At 36.1% G+C, this 25,344-nt stretch overlaps 2 protein-coding genes across 13 annotated transcripts in view; both read left to right on the plus strand.

Annotated features, from left to right (window-relative positions):
• Imp (IGF-II mRNA-binding protein) overlaps positions 1 to 12,369 on the plus strand; it is a 33,645-nt gene extending 21,276 nt beyond the window's left edge. For 3 of the 9 annotated variants that reach the window (XM_070211181.1, XM_070211183.1, XM_070211184.1), the window contains exons 2-7: positions 1,063 to 1,508; positions 6,750 to 6,923; positions 7,922 to 8,296; positions 8,380 to 9,088; positions 9,334 to 9,489; positions 9,578 to 12,369. In XM_070211181.1, coding sequence (XP_070067282.1) covers positions 1,306 to 1,508; positions 6,750 to 6,923; positions 7,922 to 8,296; positions 8,380 to 9,088; positions 9,334 to 9,489; positions 9,578 to 10,003 — 2,043 coding nt within the window. In that variant the 5' untranslated portion in view covers positions 1,063 to 1,305 and the 3' untranslated portion in view covers positions 10,004 to 12,369. The remainder of the gene's footprint in view (positions 1 to 1,062; positions 1,509 to 6,749; positions 6,924 to 7,921; positions 8,297 to 8,379; positions 9,089 to 9,333; positions 9,490 to 9,577) is intronic. The other 6 variants (XM_002055636.4, XM_070211186.1, XM_070211185.1 and 3 more) reach the window with 4 other exon arrangements.
• A 9,099-nt stretch (positions 12,370 to 21,468) lies between these two features.
• On the plus strand, positions 21,469 to 25,083 carry LOC6631401 (monocyte to macrophage differentiation factor). 4 transcript variants are annotated; one of them, XM_032440329.2, is made up of 6 exons: positions 21,558 to 21,623; positions 21,684 to 21,725; positions 23,308 to 23,524; positions 23,588 to 23,778; positions 23,838 to 24,057; positions 24,122 to 25,083. In XM_032440329.2, the coding sequence occupies exons 2-6, from the start codon at positions 21,706 to 21,708 to the stop codon at positions 24,410 to 24,412; spliced, it is 939 nt and encodes a 312-aa protein (XP_032296220.1). In that variant the 5' UTR covers positions 21,558 to 21,623; positions 21,684 to 21,705; the 3' UTR covers positions 24,413 to 25,083. The 4 variants fall into 4 exon arrangements, with proteins under 4 accessions (XP_002055671.2, XP_070067289.1, XP_032296220.1 ...); XM_002055635.4 differs by lacking the exon at positions 21,684 to 21,725 and having other exon boundaries at positions 21,469 to 21,623; XM_070211188.1 differs by lacking the exon at positions 21,684 to 21,725 and having other exon boundaries at positions 21,474 to 21,567.
• The last annotated feature ends 261 nt before the right edge of the window (positions 25,084 to 25,344 follow it).

Below are 25,344 nucleotides of genomic sequence, written 5' to 3' on the forward strand. Positions count from 1 at the left end.
AATTTGAGAGAGCAGCAATGCTAATGTGAGCATGTACATACATATATTGTTGATCGGCTTGCAGCTTTGTTTTTGTTTTCAATGCAGTAAAGCTCTTGTGCTTCGGCAGCATTCGGTTGAGCCGAATTTTGAGCACTGCATAAACGACAGTTTTTGCTCGGGCGCCAATGCTGCCCATGCGCCTACATATGGGCTGCTCATACATATGTACATACATGTACACTCGCATATGTAGATATGCGTATGCTCATATGCATACATACATATGTGGAAGAGGGGCGGCAACAGCGTGCCTGTTGTGCGCTAATTAGCCAGACACGTATCACATGCACACATACATATGCGATTGTGCGTGTACAAATTGAAAATATTTCGAACTTTGCAATTTAAATATATGCATGGCTTTCGGAAAGGCAGCGACTCGACTATCGATAAATTTAGCACGTGGATGCATATTGTGAGCATGCGCAATTCGCTCATTATTGCGTTTTATTTGTTTTGTTTTATTTTTCGCTCATTTCTATGAGTCAGCGAATGCCTTAGAATTTTGTGGCTGCGCCTCCTCCACAAATTGGTTGCACAAGACAGCGAATTAAAGCTCATACGCGTGACTAAAAAATGAATCAAGGGAAAGCAGCAGCGACAAAAGATTAACAACAACAACTAGAATGAGAACGACACAAAATAAAATCATAATCATATCAGTAGCACAATTTCTGCGTGTGATTAACAAGTGAGCGAGACTGAGGCAAATGAAGTGTTCGCTCTCGCTCGCTCGCTCGCTCTCACTCGCTCACTCACTCACTCACTCACTCATTCGTTCATATGCGCGTGTGCATGTGTCGTGTGACGTGTGTATATGTCGCGTTTAGCCTACGAAATGAACGAGCGCTGCTGCGGCGCGGCTTGCGTCGGCGTCATGATCGCGACGTTTTAAATTGTATTTGTAATTCCACTTAACGCGCTCGCGTTCTCTTATACTTACGTGTGCGTGTGTGTATGTGTGTCTCTGTATGTTCATTGGTGTTGCTTCGTCTCAATTTTGTCATGTGTCTCTTTTAGTTGAGTTGAGTCTTCTATGAAGTAAAGAAACGGTGAACGAAAGAACAACAACAAATAGAAAAGTGAGAGCAGACGTATTTTTTTTTATTGTTAAGCGAAAAAGTGTTGGTGTGTGTCGAGAGTAAGATAGAGAGGGCGTGAGATACACACATCCAAAAAAAAAAAAAAAAGGAGGAACACATAAACGAAATTGCAGCAGCAGCAAAAATACAAAAAGAAAACAAAAACAAAAACAAACTTAAAATGCACAGCAGCAACAGCAGCAATTACCCCAACAACCACAACAACATCCACCACAACATCAGCAGCAGCAATAACAACAACAACAACAACAGAATCAATATCAACAACAATAACAACAACAACAGTAGCAGCAACAACAATCATCATTATTATAACCATCATCATCAACAACAAAGTACAAAATTAGTACGTTTTTATGATCGGTGAGTGTCTTTTTTTTTTGTTGTTGTTGTCGAATGTGTCTTTTACTCTGACTCGCTCGCTCTTGCGCTTGCCCCGTTATAAGGCGAAAATGTGCGGGTGTGTTTTAAGTGTTGGTAAACGTCTAAGCAGCTTAACAGCTTGATAACTTGCCGCACATGTTGTAGATCATATTGTTGTCGGCGTTGCCAACTTTTCAACAGCAAGATGTAAGCTTGTTTTAGACGGGAACAGAGAGGATTGTTCATAATACATTCCAAATGTATTATTAATACATAATTATTATTGAATACATCCCAAACATAAACCTTTGCTCTACAAATTGTTGCTGCAAAATTTGCCATATTGCCTGTTTCTGTAAATAAAAAATTGTACTTTCCATTGCGAGCAAGACAACAGCGGAGCCCTGAAGGGATAATTATCTTTAATTCCGCCAACTGGGTGGACGAACAAACAACTACATTCAAGAAGTGTGTCAACATATACATAGATCTATAAAATGGAAAAAAAAAAAAAAGAAATTAAGGCTTATAACTGCAATATACCCTATCTGGGTCGGCAACCTCTTGAACTCCCAACTCTGCATTTACATTTACAAAAAAAAAAAAAGAAAATTAATTAAGAAGCCTCAAAATGCAGACGTTCTCTTAAATATGCTATTGATTACCCTTTCCCATTAACTGCATATATCCCTTTATTTGGAAGGTTCTTAACAAAGTAGAGTATTGCATAGTCGGTTGGTTGCAAGTGCAAGTCTTTCAATTTGTGGCACGATTACTATGGCTTGCCATATGCCCCCCGCACCCCCCCCCCCTCCTCCTCCCCGCGACAAGCTGCATTTGGCAAGCAACCTATTTTGATTTTGCTTTGCTCAAGAGTAGAAAGAAAGAAACAAGAAAGAACGATAATAATAACAGCAATAGAATTACATTTGCAATGCTGGAGCATCAACGATGTGGGTGGGGGTGGGGGAGGGGGAGTTGCAGACGGCGGCTAGGAAAACGCGTGTGTACATGGACACACACACGCACGCATTTACACACATGCACGTTATATGCGTTTTGTTTTTTTTCTTTTTTTTTTTTGCTGTTGTTTGCCGGCCAATTTAGGTCAAAACGGCAACAACAACAACAACAACAACAACAACAGCAACAACAAAGCAACTGCTGTCAGAAAACAAGTTTGCGTATATACATATGTATGTACAGTAATGCATACATACGTACACAGAAACGTATATGTATGTATGTATGTTGACAAAGCCCATATTCTATGACTGGCTGTGTGTGTGAATAGTGTGGGCAATAGATAAGCGGTGCGAAAAAGAACTAAAACGGAGAGCAAGAGAGAGAATGATGCAGACAAATAGCTGCAACAGCAAAAACTAACGGTTGCTTACGTCGTCGGCGACGCTGCGGCGGCAGCAGCACCGCAAAATGAGCAATTGCGGCGCGAAAGCAACATGTGGAATGCTTTGGCAATGGAACGGGCAAACCCAATACATATACATGCACGCAACTATGCGTCATGGAGTGCGACGCGCTCTATGCACATGCATGTATATGTACATGTACATGTATGTGCGTATATAAGACTTAATCATTCATATGTAAAAAAAAAAAAAAATAACTGCAGCCCCACTACAAATACAAATGCAAATACAAATACAAAGAGATATACACAAATACAGCAACAGCAGCAGGCGGCGGCGGCGGCGGTGCAACAGATTTCTGACTTTTTCATTCATAAAACGCATCAAAAAATAAAAAAGAAAAGGAGAAGCAAATGAAACGTGCACACACATACACAGGCGCACATGTATTGTATGTACATACATGTACGCACCTTGTTAAAAGGAGCAAAAAGGTGAATGATGCAACACGTGCGTGTGTGTGTGTGTGTGTGCGTGTGTGTGTATGTGTGTGCATTGGTGTGAATGCAACGAGCAACGCCTTTATGTGTTGATAAATTGAATACACATGCTGCATGCATACTAAAATATGTACACACATGCACATGCATACATAATATGCACACAGCCTTACACATATGTACATATGTATGCATGTGTAAATTAATGCCAAAATAAACAAGCAGCACTGCAAGCAGAGCAGAGCAGAGTAAACGTTGACGTCGACTGCGCTGCCAACGTATACTCACATACATACATTTATGTATGTATGTATATGCATCGTGTGTATATTGATTGCGAGGCGCAAAAGGGCCGCGTGCATTGATAACAAAAACAAACGCGAGCGCGCTCAGGTGGCTGTGTGTGCGTGTCTGCCTACGTTTGTGTGTGTGTGTGTTAATGTGAGAGAGTGCCCAACAGAGGTCATTGCTTAGCTGAGGCGCCTGAGGCGCCTCAGTCTGTCACATGTCCAATACAAAAAAGAAGATAAATATTAAAAGTCAAAGTCGCAATCTTACCGACTGCACAATACTCTATTTATCACGTTCATATTAAAGAATATACCGACTGTGGGGTTAATTGCGCTTAAACTGTGACCCTTAAGCTAATCAACTGTCAAAATGTCCAATTTGATGACACTAAATGCTAGACTAGAACAACAGAAGAGTTATCACATACCACAAAACCAATTAACTCTACCCGTTTGGAGCACAGTGTATATTTTACACACATGCAAACATCATGTATGTAGGTATTTTCTCTCACGCAGAGACTGTTACAAAGAGAGTGAGCAATAGTGATAGAGAGAGAGAGAGAGAGGAGAGCGCGCAACAGAGTAGGTGCAGTCAAAGTCCTATTGGTGCTTGTGCACGAGGCGACGTCAACGAACTGCAGCAATGACATTTACATATTTGAGGCTGTGGCCATGGGCGTGGTGGGCGCAGTGTGGCCCTGCTCATAGCCCATAATCTCCCTGCCCCCGCCCCCAATCCTGCACATCCCATAAACATCAGAGTCTGCACATGTTGTGTTGTATGTGACGCATGCGCAATGCTGTTCAAACTGTGCGCAACAGTTACACAGTTTAGGAAGCAGCTCAGTGAAAAATGCAAGACAAGCCAAAACACAAAACACAACTCCCCAGCAGCAAATCGAAAAGGAAATAAGAAAAATAAAAAATATAAAAAAAAAAAGCGGCGGCGGCAGCAAATTGTTCGTTGTCGTTTCGACTTCAATTCCTGGAAAAATAAGCAGCAAAAAAAAAAAAAAAAAAAAAACTGAAACACATATATGCACATATAAACATATATGCATGCATATGTAAAAGGCGCAGACACAAACAAATATGGCATGAAGTGCTATAAAAGCAATAGCAGCAATAGAAAGAGCAACAGCGAACATCAAACTAAAAGAGAGCACACACAGAGACGGATGAGAGACTAACATAAGTGGCAATGGAATGTGTCTGCCGCTGCTTCTGCTGTTGCTGCTGCTGCTGAAGAAGGCGGCCGGTATGTGAAACTGTTGTTGCTGTTGTTGTTGTTGCTTTTGCAGTTTGACAAACTCAATTCGACAACGCGCGCACACACATACGCATACGCCGCTTCGCCTTGTATGTGCGAATTCGCTTATGCGCTCGCTCTCCAACACTGTCGCTCACTCTCTTTCGGCGATCGGAAGCCGCGCGCTTTCATTCATAAAATAGAGTTGCCACACGCTGCGATTTTCGCTGGAATTGCTGAAAGCCTGTTAATTAAAAACGAAAATAATACAAAAGTAGATAGTTCCTTTTTTTTTGTTATATACATACATATGTATGAATGTAATTGTGTAGGTAATAATGCAATATTTTTTAATCAAAAGCAAAATCGTCTACAAATTGTATTTATCCCGCTGACAAAAAGCTACTATTAAAAATTGTATTTTATAATATGGTTGCACAAAATTTATATTTTGCTGCTGGCTTCTGGAATCGCCCATATTGTATGCACATACACATACATACATACATACATACTTCGGCATGCCTTGCTCTCTTATTTTTTTTTTTTAGTTTTTTGTTTTTATTATTTGCTCTTGTTTTTGGGTCTTTGTGGCGACGGCGGCTTCGGCTTCGGCTGGAGTGAAATTACTTCCAAGAAAAATAAACACGATATTAAATGTGCAACATTCCAGTCGACGGTGGCGGCCGTCAGCAGCAGCAGCAACCGATCGAGATTTTTGCAGTGTTGCTGATCTTGTTGCTGACCGTGTTGTTGTTGTTGTTGTTGCTGTTGTTGTTTGTCTTGAAGCGCCAAAAAGCAATGAACAGCAACTTTTAGTTGCTGCCGTTGTCGTTGCTGTTGTTGTTGTTGTTGTTGTTGTTGTAGCTGTTGTATTTGTTGTAGTTTGCAGTTTGCAGTTTGCTTAAGATGTCTGCAGTTGGTGCCGTTATAGCAACAGGATGTTATCACCCTCTCCTTCCCTCCCACTCCACTATTTGTCTGTCTGTCTGTCTGTCTGGCATGTGCATACATAGACACATGTGTAGTTACATGGATTATAAATATACATAAATGTACATAAATGCCTATGTACATATGTAGTTCTCTCTGTCTAACTGTAACGCTTATAAACTAAGTATATTTAAATAATGTATGTATGTACATATGATAGAAAATAGGGCCCCTAATCAACGAATTATGCCCCAAGATATTTGTTAGAGTATTGAAATAGTCACGTGAATGCGTTCGGTCTTCTGCACAACACTCGCACCTTTATTGCTTTAGCTCTCCTGCTCCTGCTCTCTCTCGCTCGCTCGCTCGCTCGCTCTTACTCTCTTTAGTATAACTCCTGCGGGTGCACACATTCTCTCATCTGAAGCTTGTTGCATTTTCATTGCCACACACCGACAGCACACAGCCCCTACCCATGCCCCGTAATGCAAGAAAAACAAAATGTAATTATTAAAAATAAATAAAATATAAATTACAAAAAAAAAAAAAGCAATAAGAATCCACGCAGTCCTTTTTCCACGCTCGCTATCTCGCTCTCTCGCTCTCCTGCTCTCTTGCTCTCTTGCTCTCTAGATGTTAGTTGCGCTGTTGAGTCTTTTACTGACATTCTGCTCTCTTTTTTTCCTTTCTATTTCTTTATTTATTTTTTTTGTTATCTCGTTAATTTATTGGAAAAAAAAATGTTTTCTGTTTCGCCTCTATTTTTTTTTTTTTTATTTCTTTTTAATGTTTTGTTTTTGTTTTCCTTTCCGTTCGTGTTCTTTTCTTTTTTTTTTTTATTTCTCTTTGTTTTCTATTTTTGTTTTGTGTGTGTTTTTACGCTATTTTCTTCACAGTGTTACGACATCAAAAATCTTAATAAGCGGCATACCGCTGCAGACACGTTTCGAAGACATCGAACCGCTACTGAAGCCCTATGGCATCGTCAAACAATGTGAGGCTATTTCTAGTAAGGATCAAAATACTCAAACAGTACATATAACATTCGAAAATCCTGAGCAGGCGCAAAGGTATATACATTAAATCCAACCAAAACCAATCTATGAACAATTCTGCTAAAAAAAAGATAACAAATAATTATTTACCTAACACAAGATTTCACTTGATTTGAAAAATTTCCCTTCGTGGTTCTAAAAGCTGTGTGAATCTCGTGTTAAGTTCAAATTTGATGCATCTATATATATAAATATATATGTATACATAAATAATTATATATCATATTACAAATCATGTGTACGTATATAATGGATGGAAAACTATCGATAGCATAAATATCGATACCATTGATGGTGCTATATTAAGGGTATTCACACGCAGAACATACGCATAGGGTGCACCATGATACCATCGACAGTTATCGATACTATCGCTGGTTTTTCAGCTATATTTCAGTACTATCGAAATTCTAACCTCAAATATCTATATATATATATGTATATATATATATGCGTATGTATATGTATATGCGTATGTTTGTATGTTTATGTATGTATGTATATGTATATGTATGCATATGTATGTATATCTATTACCGATTTATATTTTTTTTAAATTAGTAATTAGCAGTTTGACATTTTGAGTGCATCGCATCTGTGGCTGTCTTTGGGGGCGTGCCGGTGGGGGCGGTACTTGGCTGTGACTGTGGGCGGGGCTTGTGTGTTGTGCTGCTTACATAGGGCGTGTTTTTAGTAGCTATCTTTTGCCTATTGCACTTATGTATGTCTGAGCTGATCTGATCCGATCCGATCTGATCCGATCTGATCTGATCTGATCTGATTTGATCCTCCAAAATCGTTTATCAAATACACATATCGTAAATGTTATATCTATACACAACACTATGCATACATATGTATATCATCAGAAACTATATTCTTTGTAGAATTATATTTCTCATACTGATCTCTAATTTGTTCTCCGTTTGTTTTTCTTTGCGCTCGCGCTCTCTTCTCTCTCTCTCTCTCTCTCTCTCTCTCTCTCTTGTTGTTTCTTACCCTTCTACCCATAGAGCTGCTGGTGGTCTAAACGGCGTCGAGTTCGAGGGCAGTAAACTGCACGCAGAGCAATTGGACAAAAATCAACGTCGGAGCATACGCAATCAGCGCAATCCGTATCCCGGCATGCCGGGTCCTGGACGCCAGGCGGACTTTCCGCTGCGTATTTTGGTACAGAGCGAAATGGTGGGCGCGATCATTGGACGACAAGGTAGTACCATACGGACCATAACACAACAGAGTCGCGCCCGGGTCGATGTGCATCGCAAGGAGAATGTCGGCTCCCTCGAAAAGTCCATTACCATCTATGGCAATCCGGAGAATTGTACCAATGCATGCAAGCGCATATTGGAGGTTATGCAACAGGAGGCACTGTCCACGAATAAGGGGTAAGTTAAGTTAGCTAGCAGTTCATTTATCCATTCCGGTCGATATTAACATGATGCCCCCTCCTGCCTTTCGTCGATTCTAGTGAAATCTGCCTGAAGATACTCGCCCATAATAATTTAATTGGTCGCATTATTGGCAAGAGCGGTAACACTATTAAACGCATTATGCAGGATACGGACACGAAGATAACCGTTAGCTCAATTAATGACATTAATAGCTTCAATTTGGAGCGAATCATAACGGTGAAGGGCTTGATTGAGAATATGTCACGTGCGGAAAACCAAATCAGTACCAAGCTGCGCCAAAGCTATGAGAACGATCTGCAGGCAATGGCGCCTCAGAGCCTTATGTTCCCCGGTCTGCATCCCATGGCAATGATGTCGACACCGGGCAACGGCATGGTCTTCAACACGAGCATGCCGTTCCCCTCGTGTCAAAGCTTTGCCATGTCCAAGACACCGGCCAGCGTGGTGCCACCGGCCTTCCCCAACGATATGCAGGAGACGACATATCTGTATATACCGAATAATGCCGTTGGGGCAATCATTGGCACCAAAGGATCGCACATACGCAGCATAATGCGCTTCTCAAGCGCATCCCTCAAAATTGCGCCCCTCGACGCCGACAAGCCGCTGGACCAACAAACGGAGCGCAAGGTCACGATTGTTGGCACACCGGAGGGTCAGTGGAAGGCGCAGTACATGATATTTGAAAAGATGCGCGAGGAGGGCTTCATGTGCGGCACCGATGATGTCCGCCTTACCGTTGAGCTACTTGTCGCCAGTTCTCAGGTGTGTATATACGTCTACAGGTGTCTATAGATAAGCTAAAACTTTTGATTGACCAACGCACGATTCTTCCAAGCACACGGTTGAAAAATGGGTGACAAGTGACCCATTTTGGTCGGTTTCTGGGCAATATTTGAACCTAAACCTGTGTTCAAGGATGTGCAACAACATTTTCATGAACTGAATGAGATACAGACGCTTGCTTATATCGTCAAATTTGACTTATTAAAGATAATTGTATTTCACAGGTCGGACGCATCATTGGCAAGGGCGGACAGAACGTGCGTGAGCTGCAACGTGTGACGGGTAGCGTCATTAAGCTGCCAGAACATGCGCTGGCGCCACCTTCAGGCGGCGATGAGGAAACACCTGTACACATCATTGGGCCATTCTACAGCGTTCAGGTATGTGGCCCGGCGAACTAACTATTCTTGTCAACTGTTCGTTCCATAAACTGATATTAACTAATAATTGTTTTCACTCTTTTTGTAGTCCGCACAGCGGCGAATTCGCGCCATGATGCTATCGACAAATCCGCCACCAGTGACCAAAAAACAGAAAGCTGCCAAAGAACAACAATTGCAACAACAACAACAACAACAACAACAGCAACAGCAACAGCAGAACCTAGCCGGCGCTGCGCCAAGTGGGACTCAACAACAGCAGCAACAGTCGCCGTCGCAGCAGCAGCAGCCGCTGCCGCCGCAATCGCATCATCAATCGTCGGCGGCGTCGTCGTCGGCGCCACCTGCGCATCACCAGCAGCAGGCGTCGTCGACAGCGTCCTCACATCAATTGCAGCAGCAGCAGCCGTCGCCGCCGCCCGGCAACGCATCGGCCGCCACCCAACAGCAGCAGCAGCAACAACAACAGCAGCAACAGCAGCAGCAGCAGCAGCTGGCGAGCTCCCAGCAGTAAGCTGCATGCATGGGGATAGGGAAGGGCCAGACGGGGGGGGCAACCCAAATACATCAGCAAACAACTTGAATAACAACAACAATAATACAATACATTAATAGCAATAGCAACAACAGCAACAACAACAATAATAACAACAACATTTGGATTTGCCGTGGCAGTTTTCCATAAACTTTTATTCCGCTTTATATAATCAGGCAGCAGCAACAACAACAACAACAACAACAAGAAAGAAAGAAAGAAGAAGAAGATGAACTCTCGTCCCTCAACTTCGATAAACTCGTAAACGCGCTAAATGCCTGCCCCTCGACTGCTGGCAAGGGCAGCAGCAAACTAAATTCAAAAATATAACAGAATATAACAGCAAATCGCGACCGCAACAACAGCAACAACAACAACAACAATAACAGCAACAGCAACAGCAACAGCAGCAGCAGTAAAAGCAACCGGCAACAACAAGGCAGATGCGGCTGAGAACTCGCTCTTTCCCTCTCTTGCAAGTTAGTTGCAGACGCCCAAAGGGGAGAGCTACCAGATTTTGTGTACAACAATTAAATGCTTGCTTATAAAAAAAAATCATAATAATAATAAAACTCGGCGCAGTTCCAATAAATGGGCTAAACTGTTATACGGCAATGCATTGAATTGTTGTTGTTTCTCGTGATGTGACTGCGCGCTGCCTAACCTTTGTTATAATTTTAATTTTACACACACACACACCACACAGATACAGACACACACACACACACACAGGCTATTATTTAAAAAAAACTTGCATTAAGCCTGATGCAAAGGAAAAGCTACATTAAACCAGGCTTAAACACAAAACTGCAACAGCCCCCGCAGCAAAAACAATTATTCAACATTTTTGCAACATGAAAAGAAATTTACAAGTAAAAACAAAAAGAAATGCAAAAAAAAAAAACACAAAACAAAAGCGAAAACAAAAAAAAAACAAATGCAAAAAATCGCAACAGCAGCAAATTCGTTTTTTTTTTTTTTAATATATAGAAAACATAAAATTACAACTTTTTAATGAATTATTTTATTTTTTTTAATCAACTTTAGTAAGCGTAAATTAAGTGAACACAAGAAAAAAAAAAACAAAAAAACAAAAGTGAGATAAACAAGAACCAAACAATCAATTGGTTTGTGTGTGTGTTTTATGATTGTTTTATATATATATATATATATATTTATATGTATATATATATCATTTTTTTTATTTAAATTTTTTTAAGCGTATTTGCATTTGAAAATTTGAAATTTGTAACAGTTATTAATTGTATGCAAGAACACAAATCAGATGACGACAGCGGCATAAAAAACAGAACAGGAAAAAACTGTATGTTAATTATTATAATTACTAATATTATTTTTCGTATTTCCTAATTGAAGAAAACCCAAATTGCAAGCAGGTGTCAACTTTAGCCCACCTCAAAGCAAAACGAAAAAAAAAAATGCAAGAAAAAATAACAAGAAAAAAATGCAACAAAAAAAAAAACAGAGTAGTAGAAAGCTACGACTAAACTATAAAACCCCTTTAAACTAAACCAAAACAAAACAAGTGAAAACCAACTAAAAACAAAAACATGTAAAATAAAAATAAAAAACAAATCTTTGTAGCGAGAAGCGTAAATACCACAAAAATACAACACACACAAGTGTTCAATGCGCGAGTCAATAGAAGAGTTTTCCATAGGAGCATATATGTCTACATACAGTATATATGTATATAACTTATCGTATATATGTATTTTGTCTGTACTCTTAGATTTATCAGCCAGCAGACAGCGCAACCAACTCTTATACGCGCCAAGTCGACAGTTAGAGTTGAGTCGCGCAGCACATGTATGACAACTATATAGTATAACATAACAGAAACATATAACAGTACACTCACACACACACACACACACACACACACACACACACACACTCACACACATAATTATATAGGCATACGAATTATATAGTTTATAATTTAAGTTGTGTCTCTCACCTGATGCCAAGCAAGCAATGTTAGTGTACAGCTGTATAATAGTTTTCGAGAATTGAGAATTTGAGATTTCGAGAATGCGTATATAACAAAAAAAAAAAAAAAGAAAAAGAAACTGAATTGTTAATATTGTTTGAGCGAACTAAGCTAGAGAGGGAGAGAGAGAGAGAGAGAAGATAGAGAGTCGGAGCGAGAGCGCGAGCGAGCCAGAGTTATTTAGAGAGAAAGTGAGAGAGCATTGTAATCTGTTTGCCTTGAAACAAAAACAAAAACAACGGTGCTGAAATGTTAATTTTTATATAACGAAAAAAACGAGCAACAAGTGTTACATAAAGTGTTATATTAAAGCAAAAAAAAAAAAAAAGAAGTTGAAATGAACGGAAATTGGAACAAAACAAGCTGTTATATAAATCACAACACACACACACACACACACACGACCTACACTATATTACACATAGCTTTCAATATGCGGACCCTTTCAGGCCTATCCGTGCGGATCATCATATATATTTCATGATCAACATGAGATCGGCCGAAAAGCGGACCCATGGTTATATAGATTTTTCATAGTTTAAATGTTGTTTCGTACATACTCAAATGTACATATAACAAACTTGTCATTCTTTTAAAAATACTTTATTTAAATTACATAAAATAAAAGAGATAACACATCAAACACATACATGCATAAGATCTATTATAGATCATAAACTATATAGATATTTATAGTGTATAACAGTTTTTTTTTCCATAGCTGCTAAAATCGTAACTGAAGTAACTGAATCGGAGCAACAAACAATCAAACATACCCAAGAACCAAGACAATAGCCCAATTTTGTTGAAATATACATAAATAGAATATAACGTGACGATTTATTATTACATTTTTTTTTTTTCTTTACATACTTTTTTGTTTTGTTAACATTGCATTCACATGCATACAAGCATACATAAATACATAACATGAATACATATTTACACACACACACATATATATATTTATATATATATATTAGTACATAATTTCCTCTTGTTTGTTTTCTTACTGCATTAAGTTGGTTATATATACATAAATATATATATATATATATATATATTTATATATATATATATATAGATTACAATAGAAAGTTAACAGCTCGGGTTTTGCGTTAAATTTGCCTATATAACACTTGCATTTTAAACTGTTATATTCGTGCATTAAAAACGAAATAGAACAACAAAAATCAACATTTCGGCCAGAACACTAAAAACAAAAACAAAAAAGAAAAGAATGAAAATTCAAAGTTGTTGTTTCGCGTAAACCAGAAAAACGAAGGAAACTCAAATCAAATTCGAAAATTGTCTAACACAAACATTGATCAACAGCAGAGAAGAGCATATACAAGCATTTTAGGGCAGTTTTAGGACAGTTTAGGACAGATGTTTTTTCGGCATACCCATTATATTAACAGGAAAGAAACATGCGAAAAAAAAGATCTATTGATGAAGATTGAAAAGTAATTAAAATACCTCAATGTAAGTGCATTATCTTGTATGGAAAAAAAAAAACAAAAACAAAAAACAAAAAAAAAACAACAAAACAAATTATAAATGTAAAAGAAATAAAATGTTAAAATAAAACTTAAAGCTAAACAAAAGAGCAACCTAACGAATATGTAAAGTGTGAGCTAAGCAAAAGCAGAAAAGAAAAACTAAAAACAAAATATTGAATGAAAATAATCATAAAATCTAATTTATGATAGTTTTTAAGCAATGTGAAACCTGAAGAGTTCATGCAACATTTAACTCAACAGCAAAATCAACTGCAAAAACCACTACAACAAAATCAACAACAACTACAACTACAACTACAACTGAAAGGCATATCAAAGAAGAGAGCAAAGTTAAAAGAGGGAGAGCGGCGGGAGTACAGTTTAGACCAAAGCATAGTCGATTTCGCAATTTACCAACACTGTTTTGGAGCCACAGTGAAATCGGATACATAAGTGCACAGGTGAAAAGAAAATATATAAACATATATATATATATATATATTCTATATATATGCTAGTGAGAGATGCCCCTTTATTTTTATATGCCGAAATGACAGATCCAGATACAGACCGAAACTCAGACTCAGACCCAGATCCACCAGACCCATTAAGGAATTAACAAAGTGAGAAATTGTTCAAATTATGCTATTTCCTATTTAATGAAAACTTAGAAGAAAAAGAAGAAGAATACCTTTACAGACTATATAACTGAACCTTTTGTGTAGCTTGACGACGACGACGAAAAAGAAGATGATGAAGTTGGGGTTTATTATCAAGTGTATATAAAAGGAGTTTTTCTAGGCATATATAACATTTAATATTTATAAATATTTATATATGCATATGTATGTGTATATGTTGAAAAATGCGTAATAATGGAAACTTGTTTTGTTATAATTGAGAATGTAATCTTTTTTTTTTATTTTTTTTTTTTTGACTATACATACATATATATATAAAAATATATATAATTTTTTTTGTGTGACGTCTTGAAAGTTTGCGCAAGCGCATAGGAAAAATGTCCAAAGTTGTCAATACAAAGAGCATATATACTTATGTACTACTATATATAGCGAACTATGACCTATGACCTATGCATGTTTGGCGGCGATGTCCAAGCATTTTATTTAACTATATATATAATTATATATATGAGATGAAAAAAGAAGAAAAAAACGAAACAAAAAAAAAATAACAAAAAACAAAACAAAAAAAGCGTAAAACGAATTTTTATAAAAAATTCCAAAAATGTAAACTAGAAAAAACATGGCAATGTTTTTGAACACTTGCATTGTTTTTATTTTGCATAGAATTCCAAATGCTGAAGAGAAAAAGAGAATAGAGAGAGAGCGAGAGCGATAGAGCGAGGGAGTGCGAAGGAGTGAGAGCAGAGTGGTTGAGTTAACTAACTAACTATTGGCTATTAATTGCTCTGTTTAAGAAAATAAAAATTAAAAAAAATAATAAATGAGGGGGGCTTACCAAACACTATTAAGAAATAATATTAAAAATAATAATTATAAACGATGAAGCATTTTTTTTTTGAAGAAAAAGACAAACGATAACAAGATTACGTGAGGTTGAAGCGTGCGCGTTGAAAACGACAGCGAAGAAAAGAGCAAAGTTTAGAGAGCAGCAAAGAAATTATTTTTTAGTATTTAGAGGCTATTTTATATCGTTATTAAAGGCAGGTGTAGAGCGAGCGAGAGCTAGAGCTAGAGAGCGATCAGCATTAGGAGCATGATGATGATGATGATAATGAGACCCAGTAAACGTGGTTAAAAAGAAGTTAGCAGAAAATTAAATTTTAACTTGCAACTTGGAAAAGAAAAACAACAGAAAAAGAACAACTGAACGCTGGTATGTGAGATTGTTTGAAATTGGCAGTGTTGCAATGTGCAGTGTTGCATAACGACAGATCCCAAAGTGGGTACAGTTGCCAAACTCAAAACGAGTTGCGATATAACAATTAGCTTAGGAATATGGCAGGGTGTTGGCTTTTACATTTCAAAACTTGATTCAATGCCTTTCATTTCAAATATACAGCTTTGTTTTTTTTATTCATAATTTGTACCTTTTTATTTTCCACATAGAGACACACACACACACAAACACCCAGACAAACAGACCAGGACTTACAGTTTCACAAAGCAAGCGTTTCACTTTTTCTTTTCACACGATAAAAACAACATCCACAAGCGAAAGTTAAAATTTAATTTATCTAAAAGTACTTTTTTGTGTTGTAAGTTGTGCCAAGTACTGATAACGTTTAAGGTGTGATAAACTCGTTTTAAAATTTAACAACTATTTAAACTATTACTAAAAACAAAACAAAAAATTAAAATTAAAAAAAATTATTATTTTTATAAAATGCTTTCGATGTACATTTTTATACGCACACCCACACCCACACGAACACACACACACACACACACACACACAAAGTATATCGAACACACACACACACACCAGACTTCAAAAGTACTTCGACATTTGAATTGAACAGCAACAACTTCAACAAAAAAATTTATTTTGTTCATGTACACACATACATATATATATATATATATATATATATATATATATATATATATATATATATTATATACGTACATATGTATATGTATTTGTGTATATCTATATATATTATTTTTATAATTTCTTAACGTAAACCTTTAAAGTTTGTACTCTTTGAAGAAAACGAAAATTGATTTGAACTTTAAAAAACAAAACGAGAAATGAAAATTCACAGGAAGAAAATGCAAAAAAAAGGAAGAGGGAAAAAAACGAAAGGGAGGATACTTTTTAAAAGGGCATATTTTTTTATATACATATATTTACATATTTACATAAAGTTTTTAGCGGTACAAACATCGTGAGTACAAATCAATATTTATTTTTTTTTTGTTTTTTTTTTTTTTTGTCTATTATAAAAAGAATTTAGGGATTTTCTTAAACATAAAATTTGTTTTCAATTGTTAGGCGAGTGAATGTTTGAAAGGGGGAACAGTTGATAACTGAAACACTTTTTTATACGATGATACGATGAACAATAACGATATAAAGCGAGTTTTTAAAGTTGGCTTAACGAGACAAGCAAAGCAAGTTAACAGCCGAGCAAAGCAGCAAATAGCCCAAAAGCCGTCACTCACATTAATAAAACACAAGCAAGTGAAATACTAAAAAAAAATACTAAACGAATAACGATCCAACAATGGTATTCAGATGAAACTCTAAGCAGCACGCCAGAAAGTGAAGAATTCTTAAAATTTAAACCTTAATTATAAACCAAAAATAACAGTTTTAACAAAATGAAAAACAAAAAATGGGGGTTAATTTTGTTTCAAATGGTTTTTGTTAACAGAAAAGAATGAAAAAATTTGGACGCAAAACTCAAGTCAGCAGCAGCAAATACAACGGAATGAATTGGAAATGAAACAGTAACAATACAAATAAAAAGAAGAAGACGAAATAACGTACATAACTGGACAAGGTCAAAGTTAGAACAGGTTAGAACAGTACCAAACCGAACCGAACAGAACCGTTATAAACTACTCGGATACGACACAACTGTACTAAAATGCACACAAACTAAAATATTGAAACGCATGGCATGAAACATGCACATAAACAACCGTTGCCCACACATGCAACAACGACAACAACAACAACAAGAACAAGAACAACAATATGACTATTCAAACTATTAAATATGAAATGAAATGCAAGTGAAATAACTATGAAATACTATTAAACATATATATATTTTTAGCATATAAGAGCATACACAAGCGAAAAGTTAAAAAAAAAAACACATACGAGAAAAATATACCCTACATAACTGAAAACCAATTTTGTCAGCCGTAAGCTTTTACATGTACTAAAAAAATTTAATGAAATATGGCAAAGAAAAACACTAAAAAAAAAAAACAAAAAAAAAACAATTCACATGCATACTATATATAGATATGATTATATATTGTACACACGTATATATACACACATATATGAAGCGAGCCCCAAGCTAAAATCTCTAAAAAAAAAAAAAACAAACAAAAAAAAAACAAAAACTTAAGAAAAAGATTGAATTAAAAAAAAGAAAAACTCAATCGAAACAGAAAAAAAAAAAAAAAATTTGGCATGCTTTTTTTAAACTTTTTGTGTAACTTCCATTTAAAGAATTGGCTCTATAATAGGCTTATTTAATATTTAGCAACAGCGCAGCACCAAACTCTAGAGTGCATCGAAACAAAAGTTTACGAAGAGAAAAACAAAAAAAAAAAAACAACAAAAAAATGGAAAAACGTCGGAAAAACCAGATTATTATTGAAATTTTTGTGTTTCGCTTATATATTTTCCCTTTGTATATTTCGCATTTTTTGAACACATTTCTATATAATGTATTTATATTGTGTTTTACTATTAAATTTTTTATTTTTTTTTTATTTGTAATAAATTCATGCGGTAATCAACTGGAGACTGAGCTACAACATATATTTAGTTACCGTTATGTTTATTGCATTTAAAAAAAGAAGAAATAAACTATAAATAAATGGCGATTGGCCAATTAGTTTGAGCATCAAAATACCCCGCATACACAAAGAGACACACACACACACAGACACACACACACACACACACAGACACACACACACACAGACACAAAACCAACAATTTATATACTTGCATATATATATATATATAAAAAACATACAATATGATAATTATATATATTTATATAAATGTGTATATATATCCAGAAATTTCATAAAATTATTACAAATTAATTGGTTTGCTCTATTCGTCTATATATATATTTATATATAAATATATATATTTATATTATTTTTTTTTGTGTTTAATGCAAATTCATTTATTAAATACGCCATTTTGTTGTGCATTTTACTGCATCCCCAAAAGAAAAAAACCTCAAAAAAAGCAAAACAATTAAGAAACAAATCCTGCGAACGGTTTGCCTGTGTGATAGTAGTTTATAATTAAAGCTGTTCGCAGGATCTTTCACCCATTCACAAACCCAAACAAGATATAGCATTTAAATGGCGAGATATCTGCAGAACCATAAATACATAGTTGCAAAATAGAACTATATATATATATATACATCTATATATATATGTATATGAAAATATAATAAAAATACAGATAACTTGAGGAGCAAAAAAAAAAAACACAAAAACAAATATAACACTATAATATTTTTATTTTTACTTTAATTATTTTTAAAGTACCTATCTATAGTTAAACGTTTTTTTTTCGTCGTCTACATATTATTTGTTAAGTTCATTAATCTACATAAATAATCTACACTAATGTAGACGACATAATGTATCTACATTGTACATTATATCTACATTATAGAGCTAAATATCTATAAATATTTTAAATATAACAAAACAAACACACAAAAAAAACAGTAAAATATTATTAAAAAAACCAAAAAAAAAAAAAAAAAGCAGCTTCCATTTTTTTTTTTATTTGAATATTGTTTACTTTTTCTTTAGTTGTGGTTCAGGTTTTGGGTTTTTGCTTGATTTTTATTTTAATTTCTATGAACGTTTTCCGTTTGTTTTCCGGCGTGTTCCATTCCGTTCGTTTTCAGCTCGTCGAACAACCGACCGACCTCCAAAGAAAAAATGATGCCAACAAAATGTGTGTTTAGGGCCAAACGCTTTCAATATGATGCATACATATATACATATGTATGTGTGTATGTATGTATGTATGTGCCCGTATGTATCTAATTATGTGTATGTACTGCTGTTCCAGAAAACCCAAATTCAAGTCCTCAATCTAAGGCAAACTTGTCTAAAATATTATGAATTTAGTACATGTGTAGTATGTGTATCTGCAAAGGCAAAAACTACAAATTAAACAAGAAAACAAACACAAAATACAAACACAGAAAACACAACCAAATGAAAACGAAACTAAACTTAAAGAAACCAAGAAAAAATGCGTGTAAGTACATTTATATAGACATTTATACGATACATACTAACTATACTAACTAAACTACACAAAAAAAAAAAAAAAGCGAAAGTAAAAATCTACAAAAACAAAAAAAAAAAACAAAAAGAAAAAAGAAAGAAAAAAAATTAAATGAATTAACTACCTCAGCTTTGAATATTTCTATAGAAATGTTATTAAATGTATTTGAATGGCAAAAATGAAAAACAAAACCGTAAAGGCATACAAGTTTTAGAGCTGCATTTATATACATACTAACTGGTAACAATACTATTTATACTAAGTGTACGTTTTGCATATTCCTATATAGCTAAATAAACATAAAGGCAAAATGGGTCACTAAGCAAAAACAAAATCTATGTATGAAGCAAATCAAAGGAAACCAACAAGGAATTCATATACTATACATACACACACTCACACACATATATATATATATATATATATATATATATATATATTGAAATTTAGAAAAACAAAAAACAAATAACAATAATTTTGCGTCCATTTTTGTTGTTTCCTATACAAAGAAAAATTCTATAAATGAAAAAAAGAAAGAGAAAAAAAAAAAAACAAAACAAAAACAAATCATATTTAATTACATATATAATTGTTTTAATTGTGAACGTAACCAAACTGCAAGTAAAGCCAGATCAAATGTTTTATGGATGATATACATATACATAACTACGTCTCTATTACTAACATATATCCACTCAATTGATGTTTGCAACTGTCATTTAAACCAGACGAAAACTAATAGGGAAAATAAACAAAGACACGCAAAAAATAATGATAATAATAATAATGAGAAAAACATAAATGCAAAAAGAAAGAAAAAAAAAAAATAACAACACTTAACCCATAAGAAAGCTTTCTCGGTGTCAGTTGTGTCATAGTTTAGATTCAAAGCTAACCAAATATTAACAAATATTGATAATGAAATTAATCGTTTATTTGCAAGATTTGCACGAATGTGCGAATGTGTGTGTCCAAGAAACATTTTCGAACCAGTCCCAAAGGTCTGCGTCTGCTTATAGTTATGGCAACAAGAAAAGAAATGTGCATTTCTGTATATTTCGTCAACTAAATATTTTTCCCTTTTCGGTGTGTAATTGATTGTTAAACACTAATACAAAACGTGAAAATCCAATACAAATACATACAAAACAACAAAATTTAACCAAACTACCTATGTACATACCTACATACATATATAAATTCAAGCATATGAGTAAACTAAAAAATGTACACCCACGATTACACAACATCCCAACATCAATCTAAAGGCAAACCCTGCTAAAATGTTGATAACAAAGAAATTTAAACATAAAGTAAAATTTTTGTGAACATGTGAAAAAAAAAACAAAAAACGAAAAGAAATTTACTCAATAAATGAATTTTTCGTATACACATTTTCCAAATTAATTTTCAAATATGCTGCCATCTAAGGCCAAATTATCGAATAGCTATCGTTTATCAATGCATTTGACTGTTCACACAGGCTGAAGTATGCACTGCCATGCTTGTCTCACACATTTAAATGCACTAATTACGATACGCATTGAATTTTTCAAATTTGTACCTACAATCGTGCGTAACGACATTCTCTTTCTTGCGTCAATTCAACATTGAACTGTAACAAGAAATATAGCTAGTGGTGGCACATATAAAAAAATCAAGGCTTGCAATTTCGCAATGAGCGAATTTTATTCAGCCCTGGTTGTATTTGGATAACCACTAATTCAAACTTAGTTGGCGTGCTTGCGCATAGGCTGCAATACGAAAAGCGAATGGAACAGCACATTTTAAGATTTGTATATTTTTACGCTTAAACTATCGTGAACTTTTATATTCGATAGTTCTTGGTGCTGTGCAGCCAACATTTTGCGATATGCGGTCACCCTCTTCAGTATGAAAGAAATTCTTATCGATTACCGGACCCATCGATGACCGCATTAATCGTCCCAAGGAAAAAGCATAAAAGCATAAATGTATTTACAGTTAACAAACAGAAACAACTATAACAGCAGCATAAGGTGCAGTGCCTTCAATTTAGCGCAACCAGAAGTGCCAATAAAAACAACAGCATTCTGTAAGCTGAACTAATAAAGAAATTCACTTTGATTTTAATTGCGCGCCCTGTAAACTTTAGGTTCCCATGCATTTATCTTCAAATGCAGAAGGAAACGTCGCGGTCTGTCGGCTTATAAGCATGTGCGTGTGTGTGTGTGTTCTGTGTTGTGTATGCGCTTGGCTGTGCGTTCGTGTGTGTGTTACACCTAACAAAAATTGTCATACTAACACTGCCATAGCGACGCTTAACAAATTGAATTAGAAGCTTCGCAGTGTAAACAATTGTGACGCACATAGAACTGGAAATATGTCCAGCTTTGTCTGTCTAATCCCCATTCAAAAACAGTACGAACAACACGTCTAGGCTCGTCCCGCCTGCTGCCTATTGGGCTATTTATAGACTGATTAGCATGCTCTGCTTTAGGAATTAATTGAAATTGGGGTGGCTGCTAGTGGGGGCGTCCGTTGCCGGGCGAGACGGCATCGACAGCCAAAAGGCATTACATCTGCAATATAGTGTAAGTGTATGTGTGTGGGTGTGTGTGTGTGTGTGTGTGCATTTCTATGCATAATTTATAATGAGCATGACGAACTACAGAAAACAACTGTTGCCCCGTCGTTGTTACTGTTCCGCAAAGAGAAAGAGTGCGACAGAAGGAGAGAGAGTGAGAGAGAGAGAGAGAGAGAGGGGCTGTGGGTGGTCAATTAGCTAACAACATTCAAGCTGTAACAGCGGGCGGCGCTGTCACGGGCACAGGCTGACCTTGGAGCAAGTGGCGACTTTGTGTGTCCGGTTTATATAAATGTACATCAATGTATTAAAAAAAAATCTCTAGTCTATACAAGGCTTCCGTTGCCCCGTCGAGCGATTGGACTTTGAGCCATTATTAAGTCCCAGAGCGTGTCGTGTCTCTCTAGCTGACTTGATAAGACGACGACAACGGTAATTGAATGAAATGCAATGCATAATATATATGTACATGCAATGTGCATAGGGAGAGTGACCAGCACATATGTGCACATAACCTCTTAAAAGGCACTATTAAACTGCTCTGGATATATATGTATATATACATATATTGGCGGGCCTTAAAGCGGGGCTGTTCGGGACAAGTTGGTGTCAATGCCCTATGCTTCGATTATGGCAATTGTTATTAAAATAGAAATTCCAAAATCCTAATTAAACCATATATATATAAATATATATTTAAAATTAATTTTGAATAGCCCTCTGGATCTATTCATAAATACAAGAGAAACGAATAGATTATAAGCTTGTACTAATTCGAGCAACGGCAAGTCCAGCTAAATATGAGCTGTTCGAACAGATGAAACGCGTTCGTCCCGTCCACTTGTACACAAATCAATTAGCCAGTTGGACAAGGAAAGGTAGACACCAGTTGATGAATATACCTATCAAATACCTATCAAATTCTGTCCAGCTAATCCGCAATCAACTCGACACCGTCGCTAGTTTGTCGCGACATGTTTGATAAGGCGAGCAATCAAAACAATCAGGCTATAAACATAAAAGAACAATGCAACTTGCTATCACTGGGCTATCATAAAGGGGATTGGGTTTGGCTTCTTTATCAGCGTCTACTGTCAATCACTCGAGCTATTATATTAATCAATTTATCAATGTATATCATATATGCATGGAGTAATCTTTAATAATAATGGCTGGTGATGCCCTTTCACAGTGTAGCGAGCGGGGGCCAGCTGAAGAGCGGGCTGTGGGAGCGGACGATGAACAATCTTGTGCAGGATATACAAAACAAATACTCATTTCTGGACAATCTATTCAGTCACGTATGGAAATGCATTATCCGATCGAATCTAAAGCTAAAGCTACAATTGCGCACTATTCAATGGAAGAATGCAAAAGCCAAGCCCGGCTGTGCCTACCAGCCCACAGAGGTAAGTAATATCATATACGCACATGTTATATACATAGTTATTAATATCAGCTCCTTTACAAAGATCGAGCAGGTGGCTAACGTGATAACTCATGGTATTTGGATAGTACCCGCCGTGTTTGCAGTCATAAAGCTCTTCGAGCGCTCGAACAGCTCTAGCCAGTATCTGGTGTCCTGGGTCTATGGCACCACGCTCTGTATGCTGTTCACAGTTTCCACATTCTTCCACTGTTCTTGTTACTGCGCCGAACACAAGTGAGTCTACAAAATGTAGTTGCATATGCTGGCTTGACTACAGCGTTATCTCTTTTTAGGCCCCCCAAAAACTATGATGCTTGGCCCGCATTTGGCTGGAAAACGTATCAGAGTCTCAAAAATGTTTTGCATCGATGCGATCGTGCCATGATTTATGTTTTTATTGCCGGCTCATATTTTCCCTGGCTGACGCTAGAGAATACGGACCATTCAGCGATACTGTTTTGCATGGAATGGATTATTTGGCTTATGGCGGCTATTGGGATAGCTTATCAACAGGTAAGTTTGTTGCTGTGCGTCTGCGTGTGCCTATCTCAGTCATCGTCATTTTAATTGATTGCAGCTTTACCACGAACGCTACAAATGCCTGGAGACATTCTTTTATATTGTAATGGGTCTGGGACCAGCGCTAGTTGTAATGCTTACCGGACACCATTTTAATGGCATGATGCAGCTCAAATTTGGCGGTGCCTTCTATATATTGGGCATTATCTTTTTTAAGTCAGATGGTTTGATTCCCATGGCTCACGCCATTTGGCATCTCTTTGTGGTGCTCGCCGCCGGCTGTCATTATTATGCGATTTTAGTAAACCTATATCCAAATGACTCCAATCATTTACAAACTAGTAGCTAAGTATAGCCCAAGTCGTCGCGAAGCTTATGGCTGTAAGAACATTATCGTTTAACGTACTTAACTGAGCCACGGATTCATCAATAGATAATTGTGACCCACAGAAATTTAAGTTAGTGATTTTAAGTTTTCAGTGTTTTGATTTTTTATTGTTAAATTTTGAGCCAGCCAGAATGTATTCCTTCCTACCTACCACCCATATATATAACTGCTCCAGAATTAGCCAAATTTTGTACAAAGTATATAGATTTATTTATTTTTATGTTTTACTTGACTTCATCAAACGGATTTATGTACGATAGTTATAGTTGTAGAATATTAGAAAATTTGTTAGAATAAGGCAACGGATTCTTAAGATAATCGATAAAAGGAAACGTTTCTTGTGATCAATATCTGCGGTCTTGCCAACGATTCAAACAGAATGTATGAATTCTCAATTCTCAATTCGCCTATACCATGGGCGGTGTGTAGTGCGTTCCTTGTTTTAGGTAGACCAAGCAGGTATATACATATATATTTTCTGTAACCAATATAGAATATTTTATAATACGATACGCTATACTAACGTATGACAAGCTCACAGTAGGCAAAGTGTTTCTTAAAGACTAAAAAATTGTACAAAATCGAATAGTAGAGCATGTCGATTAAATTCAACGCCTTTCAAATTACTGGAAGCCCGCCTAAAATAACATATACACGCATAGGTATATGTATGAATATGTATGTAAACATATATATGATTAGTTATAAGAAAAAAGCTAATCACGAACCAATGTTTGATGTGTTGGTGTTGGTCTGTTATTTAGCGTGTTACGTGTGCTATTGCTCAGGGATTACTTACATGGTGCGGTCAGTCGTGATGTATAATGTATTATGTACGTGTTAGCAATGGATTGGTTCGTGATTATTGCACTTAACTTGTATACAATTGTTTT

This window comes from Drosophila virilis, chromosome X (assembly GCF_030788295.1).
Source record: "Drosophila virilis strain 15010-1051.87 chromosome X, Dvir_AGI_RSII-ME, whole genome shotgun sequence".
Taxonomy (NCBI): domain Eukaryota; kingdom Metazoa; phylum Arthropoda; class Insecta; order Diptera; family Drosophilidae; genus Drosophila; species Drosophila virilis.